This window comes from Trichechus manatus, unplaced genomic scaffold (genome assembly GCF_000243295.1).
Source record: "Trichechus manatus latirostris isolate Lorelei unplaced genomic scaffold, TriManLat1.0 scaffold00004, whole genome shotgun sequence".
Taxonomy (NCBI): Eukaryota; Metazoa; Chordata; class Mammalia; order Sirenia; family Trichechidae; genus Trichechus; species Trichechus manatus.
The window spans coordinates 12,032,162-12,040,771 of record NW_004443940.1 but is presented as its reverse complement, the minus strand read 5'-3'; the positions used below and the strand labels follow the sequence as shown (position 1 = coordinate 12,040,771).

The following is an 8,610-nucleotide window of genomic DNA, read 5'->3' as shown; positions in this document are numbered from 1 at the left end:
GTGCAGGGCTTCACCCTCTGGTCATACTCTTCTGGGACCCTGGCGTTCTATCCTCAAGTGCCAACTCCCTGAAGGCAAGGTCTGGCTTATAAGCATAGCTTCTGTACCAGACTGCTCTGGAGAGGCAGCACAATGTCGTGTTTAAGGGCACAGACTCTGGAGCCAGGCTACCTGGGTTTGAATCCTGGCTCTTCCACTTACTAGCTGTGTGACTTTGGGCAGCTATTTACCCTCTGTGTGCCTCAGTTTCCTCATCTGTAAAGTGAAAAAAAAATAGTATTTACCTCATGAGGATTATTTAAGGTAATATTTGTAAAGCACTTAGGATAGTCCCTGGTGTATAGGGAGTACCATATAAGTGTTTTTGATAAATACATTCTGGGGTTTTAACCATGAAAGGCAGAGAAGCAATGTTCCACAGGACCGGTCACTAATGGAGAAGGAGAGGGGGAGAGCACTGCCCACATCCTTGCAAGAACTGCCTCCTCCCACCTCCCTCTTCTTCCATCAGTTTCCATGGCGATGGGTAGCAGATGGAGAATTGCCCAAACTTCTTCCCATCTGCCTGCAAGCAAGCAAGGAGCTGCCTCTCTCAGCTGGTGATGACCTAGTTTCCTAGAACCCCAAACTGATGAGGAGCAAAGAGAACACCGTCCCCTCGAGAACTGAATACACTCTTAGCTTCGAACCACTAAAATGACCACGGCCACTTTTGCTTGTTTGCCAAGGTCACTGAGGAAGAAAACCAGGTCCGTGGTGGGAATGACAGAGCTTCAGTGCTGGCCGTTCCCCAAAAAAAATGGCCCTGGAAGGGGCTGCAATCCAGATGGCACCTACAGGTTGCTGGTACCTTGGCTCTTACATGCCCTAATCCACCCACACCTCTGGTCTAATCTTTCCTGTCTTCCTTCCACATCTAGTGGCCTTGTTCCTCTCTCTAGAAGCCTCCCAGTCTCACCAGCTGGAAAAAAGCCACTGGAGCTTGTCTGGAGGTTGTCTGCCCCCATTTCCTGATGCACTTTAACCAGGTCACGTTGAACCAGTCCTGAAAAGAAAGTGACAGTAGGCAGGGCAAAGAGAAGCAGCCAGGAGGGCTGGCAGCTCTGCCCTTTGATTGTCCCCTAGTTGCTAGACGGTCATTCTGCCTTTGGTTAAATTGCACAGTGGCCATATCTGGGGGTCTGGAGCCTGGGAGAGGCATACTTCACTGTGGGTGGGACACATGGGCTTCTTTCTCCATTCATGTTTAGGGCAAGGCTGTCTTTGCAAAGGGATGAGATTTTTTTCATGAGCTAAATTTCTCATGCTAGCCTCGTCTGGAGACAGAAAAAGGGGAACTCTTAAGAGTTCAAAAGTGAGGAATGGAAAGTGAACATATCAGAGGCTCAGCCAGGTTCTCACATCAGGCAGTAACTGGAGCTCAGGGCCAACATCACTGGCTGCTGTGGCAGGGGTGGAGGGTAACATTATAAAGATGCTGCCTCGGTCCTGTGTCTACCCTGTCCACATCTTCTGTTCTGACTACTGTTATTTCCAGGGCAAATTTCACACCACTTGCCCTGATGTGGCTTCATCATTGTTTTAACAACTGTCCTCTCAACATACTCCTTTAAAGACTATTGAAAAGGCACCACTTGCATAACTTCCACTAGCGATGCTTCTGGGCCAATCCCATTCTTCCCCAAGTGTCTCCCCCGGAGAAAGAGCGTGTGTTCCTCCTCCATACACCGCTCTGCCCAGACTGGCCAGCAGAGGGCACACAGGACACAGAGTGGTGCTTGCAAAGCTGACTCATGCTGGAGCAGCAGGCCTTGCCTTCTGTCAATCGAGTCCGAAAAACACCATTGGTAACATCCCTCCTTGTCTGAAAAGCCTGTCCTCACAACAACCCTACGGGTCCCACATATACAACTGCGGAAACAAAGGCTCACAGAGGGCAAGTCCTTTGCCCAAAGGCATGCAGCCCAGAGCTGGAAGTGAAGGAGCCCAAGTCAGCCTATTAACAAGTCTTTCCAGAGTTGTACAAAGCCTCACACTCAGCCCGGATCCACCTGACACATTTAAAAGCACAAGAGCTTGGCCTGTCCAGCATCACCTTGTTACCTGGTAAAGTGTTGGATTTGTCTGTTTTCCCATTTCTTCTCCATCAACTCCTCTAGGTGGTCCCGGATCACTGAAACTCCCCATCTACCCTGTCCCTTACCAACTAGGGAAAATTCATGATAGATTCCCTGGACATCCCCTTAGTGTTGCCCCTGGCTGCTCAGGCCTCCTGTGGCAACAAGTCACCTTGGCCTGTTCTCTACTCCTCTTCATGGACTTAACCATACTCCCGGCCTTTGCATCCCCGACTCCCAACAAACAAAAAACTCCTACCTATATAATGTCTACTGAGCATACTAGGTATAGCAGGTACACCTCCAGATAACATATCAGCATTGTAAGAGCTTTTACATGCCCTATTACAGCTTCCCCATTGATGGGCCCAGGCAGCTCTCCCATCCTGGGCATTGACTCCCAAGGGCTGGATGGTGGTTGGTAGACAATGGTGGTAATTTTTTAAAGCCACAGAGCTGATTGTAAGTGTGAAACTTTAGAAGGATAAAGTGGTACCAAAGCAAAGCACTAGGGCAAGTGCTTTTGGATGGTTGAGGCTCCACCAAACCCACTCCCACTGAGTTGATTCCAACTCAGAGGGACCCTATAGGCCAGAGTAGAATAGCCCCATAGGGTTTCCAAGCAGTGGCTGGTGCATTCGAACTGCTGGCCTTTTGGTTAGCATCCAAGCTCTTAACCACTGAGCTACCAGGGCTCTGGCAAGGCTCAAAGGACTCCCTAAATCATAGCCAATGGTGCTACCATGTTGGCCCGTAGGCCCCTGTCAGAGTCAACTCCTGGGCCCACTTTTCAGAGGAACTTGCTCACCTGTATCTCACATGCAGCCTGCAGGTGGAAGATCTTATAAAACGCCTCCTCTACGGTGTCACCTAGAGCAACCACTCCATGGTTTCTTAGCACCAGGATCTGTAAAGGAGTAAACAGCCTATTAAAGCCTCAAGGTTTCCACACTTCAGTTATGAGGGAGAGAGAGATTTTTAATTTTATTTAGATCAATTTCCATCCAATCCCAGACCTCCCCTCCAACACCTTGTTCATTTTCCCTAGCTACCCACACATGTTAACCCAAAGCATCCACCCTAAGAAACTGAAGATTCCTTTCTAAACTGAGATTAAAAGGATTGGTGGATTTCTTTGAGGAAAGTCTGGATCTTTTGGCCTTGAAGAACTTTCCAAACGTCATCAAGTTGATTTTGCCTCATGGCAACCCCATGTGCATCAGAGAAGAACTGTGCTTCATAGAGTTTTTGATGGCTGATTTTTCAGTAGATCACCAGGCCTTTCTTCTGAGGTACTCCTACATGGATCCAAACCTCCAACTTTTTGGTTAGCAGCCAAGCATGTTAACCATTTGCACCACCTAGAGACTCCCTGGAGAGATTAGATGTCTGAAAACCTGGTGTTCAGGTTAATTTGAATGAAATTATTTGATGTGCAATACAATGGTCCGACCTCAAAAGCAATCTCTTGCCCCCTATGACTTAGTCTACTTGGGGATCAAAAACCAAAGGGGGTGGTTCTCCAAGAAGTGGCTCTGCAGAAACAGGTGAAGGACCTGAGAGCCTGATGGTGAGTCCCATCGCCTCTCTGGACCTTGGATCCCTGCTCTGTAAAAGATGTGGGGTTGAACTCAATGAGGCCCCTGCCATCCCTAAGAAAGAAGTTATAAGAAAGAGGTCATAGTGATCTTCTAATCTAACTCACTGATTTTACAGATGAGGAAACAGAAGCCCAAAGAAATGGAAGGTCTCCCAGCGAAGTAGGGGCAGAATCTGAACTAGAACCCAGGTGTCCTCATTATTTGTGTGACACTTCCAGGGACAGGGGTATAAAAGGAGGAGATGAATTTATACCAAGAGCATGACTCCCCAAGATCCAGGTGCACCCTCCCTGCCAGACACTTTTCTGGCCTGGTTTGAACCCCAAGAACTCTGAAACCAGGTGACAGCCGTCTGGGATCTGTCAGATCTGTGCCTGCAAGAGTGTGGGTGGGGGCACGGTGGCTCTAAACATCACACCCTTTCTTGCTAAGAAGAGCTGGATTTTTCCCCTCTTGTATCAGAAAAATGGAAAGAGATAATGTTTCTGGCCCACAAAAGATTTTGCAAATGACAAATGTTCCATCTCTCACACTCTCGTAGCACTTCATCAAAGTGAACATCTCATCCCTCTCCAGGCACTGCAAATGACGCTTCAGAGAAGACAGCCGGGGTCTCCCATCCCTTGTTAGAAGTGGGGACATGGGGACACTTAGAGGGGAAATGAGGCAGGCAGGGAGTCTCTTGCAAGGACAGAAACAAGAGTCCATCAGCGCAGGCTGCGTTCCGAAGCACTTCCCATACTATGACGACCACCTCCCCCATTATGGGCTTTACAAAATAGGTCTTTAGACTTAAGCTAAGCAATAACGAGACTTCGCTTCTCTCTATCAGGTTGGCAAAAAAAAGATAACACTCAAGTTTGGGGAGACTGCAGGGAATGGCATTCTCATACACGAGAAGTGGGAGGAAAAGAGGGAGCAAACTTTGCAGGGAGTAATTTGACAATATGAACTAAGAGCTTTAAAATGTATATCCCTAGGGATTTAACCTAAGGAAATTATCTCAACCACACACGAAGGTTTAGCTGAAAACATTTTTATCACAGTGTCATTTATATTAAGAGATAATTTGAAAAACAACCTTCCGGTGTCCAACCATGAAGGTTGTTTAGATAAATGGTGGCATGGTCATTCATACAGCGAAGTATAATTTAATAACTAAATACAGCAATAATAAAAATATTTAATAGCATACAAAGGTATTTACTGCATAGTGCTAAGGGAAAAAAGCACAATATATTTTAGGATCCAAGTTTTGTAAATACATGACTATATCTGGGGTATGCATCAGAATCTCTGGGTAGTGTGATAAAGAGATTTTTGTTTTTTTTTGTTTATCTGAACTTCGGAACATTCTCCAATGAGCACGTGTGCCACTTTGGTGCCATCGCTTTTGACAATTCCACCCCACAGCACCTTCCCAGAAAAGTGAACCAAACCTTGCAGGTGGGTCCAAGGCACTTCTGCAGGTTGATTCGATCCACTTCCTGCTCCATTTCCCCATTGAAGTCATAATAAGCCATGTCTCCCACCAGCAGGGCACTGTGGGAGACAGGCAGGAGGCCCCACTTCATGGCTGACACCTGGAGAGAGACAGGGGGAGTGGTTAGCACCTGCAGCTCTGCCCCTCTCCGTCAGCACATACCAGCCCCCCTTAACTTCCTCAGAGCAGCACGTCAGGTTCTACTGTAGGGCTGGCTGGCTGGTGCTGGGGGGTGAAGGGAGAAGAGGGGGCCAGGCGGCACTTTGACTCCTCCACCCAGCTTGGGGTCTGCTTTCATGCTGCTACCTCTAATGTCTTTCCATCATAGTTTTATCAGCAGCCTTGTCAATATGTCACCTTTTGAAGTTGCTGGAAAGAAGGCACTCAAGAGAGCTATTGCTGCCCCTGCCCCCTGCCTTTGCTTTTGTCTTAGGACTCTGAGAAGAGGCAGGGTGTGGTGGAGTTTGCACCAGGCTGGTGGAAAGCAGGTTCCAGGGTCCCCTGGGATGGGTTCCTGGAGACCCTCAGCCTTGGTGTCAGTGCAGGAACAGCCACTACTCTTAACTAAAAGGGAGGCCCATGAAGAAGCCCCATTCTACTGACAGTGGGACAATACGAGTGCCAGGAAATAGGGTTACCACACAAGTTGTAAGCCCATCCCTGCCTGAATTAAAAGCCAGGAGCATGGCGAGGTTGAGAAGAACTTCTCTGCCTTCCCCAGTCCTGCCCCATGCGTCAGCCCCAGGCTCTGCAGATGCACACTCAGTACAAACACATTACTGAGTCTCAGTCCAAATTCTGGAGGTCTAAGTTCTCATAACTGGTGCGCTTTGCTGAGAAAACTACAGGCCGAGTGGCCAGCCTGCTTTTCCCCTTGTAGGTGTGTGGCCTGGGGTTTGGAAGGATGGGGTGAAGGTTGGGAGAACACCCAGAACAGGTTGTCTGCTGTCTTTCCAGGTGACCGTCTTAGGTGCACATGGAGAGATACCAGACACCCTTGGGGACTATCTGCTCCTTGAGGTCTTCTTTCTACTGTCTCCCTTTCTTGCTCCTATCCCCAGCTCTCAGCCCTCCTGGGCTATGAAAAGTGGGCGTGGTCCAGGTTCCCACCATCATGCTATCTTCTGTAGAGACATCTGCTCCCAGAGCCTGGGCTGGGTAAGGGGGCCATAGGCCAGCAGGACTGACCTGAGTAGAAACTTGGGAGGTGCCATCACTTGGGAAAGTGGTCTAGGGTTGTGTATGCAGCCGGGTGGGGAGCACAGGAGCTGGGGGAAATTACACATCTTTACTTCCCAAAGCCAAGACTTGGGTAGATAGAAGAATGGAAGAGAATGGAGCATCCCCACGGTGGGGGTTTTCTTTCTGCACCTTGGCCTGAGTGCTGGAAATCTTGCCAGAACTTTTAAATGATGAATTTACTACTAGCTTGGGTGGCTTATGTCTTCTTCTCAGGGAGAATCTCAGAGAAATGGGCTGGGGGCTCAGGGAGTAAAATGTTGGGTGAAGCCTGTGCCCGGCAGGAGGGCCACTCACCGCGGCCGTGGCAGGGGTGTGCAGGTGGATGATGCACCGCACATCGGGCCTGGCTGCGTAGATGGCCGAGTGCAAGCAGAAGCCCGTGGTGTCCACTGGGAAGCAGCTGCTGCCCTTCTCCACCACCTCTCCCAGGATGTTCACCTTGATCTGGGCAAGGGAAGAAGAGAGATTGGTGGCAACAGACAGACAGCCTCCTCACTCCCCTCCCTTCAGGTGGGCATGGCATACCTCTACCCATCCACCCTCACTCATCCCATGACACCGTGAGCAACGGTGCTGCCTGGTGTGTGGGAAAAAACAGGGTTCCAGCCCAGAGTGTGCTCACAGTCTAGTGGGGGAGACAGATAAGTAAACGGGTAGTTACAGTTATTCAGCATGAACATGCTAGAGAAGAGTTTCTCAAACTTTGCTGTGCACACGAATCACCTGCAGATCTTCTCAAAAGGTAGATTCTGATTTAGTAGGTCAGGGGGAGGCCTGGGATTCTGCATTTATAACAAGCTCCCACAAGATGCCCATGCTATCAGTCACAGACCACACTTTGAGTAGCAAGGAACTAGAAAAGAGTCATTCACAGAATTGTCTAGGAGCAGACAGGAGGAGTCTTTCATCCCAGCCTATAACGGGGGGATCAGAGGAGGCTTCCCAGAGGAGGTGACCTCCAAGCTGAGCCTTTTAAAAAAAATTTGTTTGGAAAAATTTTAATCATACACAAAGGTATGGAGAATAGCATAACGAACATCCATTTACTAGTCACCCAAAAATGAGGTCTTAAAGGACAAGTAGAAGGTAGTCACTGATCTTACAATCTGCCTTGGCTAAAAGTTGAGTACGCACTTGTATGTGTGTGCATGTGTGTGCATAAGAGTTTGGGAAAGAATAAAAGCAGCCCTGATAGCTGTCAGTGGGTGGCTGGCGTGGTGCTCACAGTTAAGCCAGGGTGTTCTTTCTTTAACCCAAGCAACTTCATAGAACACCATCACCAGAGAAGGTCACTTTGTGACTGTGATACAGCAAGACAAAGGACTGCTGCTTACTCTTGCCTAAGCATAGGCAAAAACAAGAGCACCGAGCAACCGCTAGAATGACCAACAGCTCCTTCTCCTGGCTAGCAGGAGCCTCGCTCTACTTCCCCTACCTCCTAGACAAAAATTATTAAAATATCCAATAATAGAATTGCCCCTGTATCCTGATAGCTTCCAATCCAAGGCAACCCCCTTTCTTAGAACCTTCCCCCAAATCGCCTAACACAAACCCATACTGTGAAACAAGCCCGTCCTAGCACCCTCTTCCTGACATGGCCCTTGTTTCCCTGGGTGCAATCTCCCTGCAGCTGGGAGTTAGCCTAACTTATTGACCATAGGTGTTTCCTGGGCATTAACTAGCTAGATTATAGTTTCTAAAAATCACCACGGCTTTGGCCCTTAAATCTGAGCACTGGTGGCGTCCTGAATGTAGTACACGAGGCACCTCTTCAATTGGCTCCCCACCTTGATATGGATTGAATTGTATCCTCCAAAAATGTGTGTCAATTTGGCTAGGCCGTGATTCCCAGTATTGTGTGGCTGTCCACCATTTTGTGATCTGATGTCATTATCCTATGTATTGTAAATCCTAACCTCTATGATGCTAATGAGGCAGGATTAGAGGCAGTTATGTTAAGAGGCAGGACACAATCTACAGGATTAGGTTGTATCTTGAGTCAACCTCTTTTGAGATATAAGGGACAAAAGCGAGCAGAGAGGAAAGGGACCTCATATCACCAAGAAAGAAATGCTGGGAGCAGAGCGTGTCCTCTGGACCTGGGGTCCCTGCGCTGAGAAGCTCCTAGACTAGGGGAGGATTAATGACAAGAACCTTCCTCCAGAGC

General features: G+C 48.5%; 1 protein-coding gene across 1 annotated transcript in view; it reads right to left on the bottom strand.

Annotated features, from left to right (window-relative positions):
- ADD2 (adducin 2) overlaps nt 1-8,610 on the bottom strand; it is a 59,510-nt gene that overhangs the window by 24,932 nt on the left and 25,968 nt on the right. The window contains exons 6-8 of the mRNA XM_004369374.2: nt 6,738-6,887; nt 5,158-5,301; nt 2,926-3,024 (exon numbers count right to left, since the gene is read on the bottom strand). Coding sequence (XP_004369431.1) covers nt 2,926-3,024; nt 5,158-5,301; nt 6,738-6,887 — 393 coding nt within the window. The remainder of the gene's footprint in view (nt 1-2,925; nt 3,025-5,157; nt 5,302-6,737; nt 6,888-8,610) is intronic.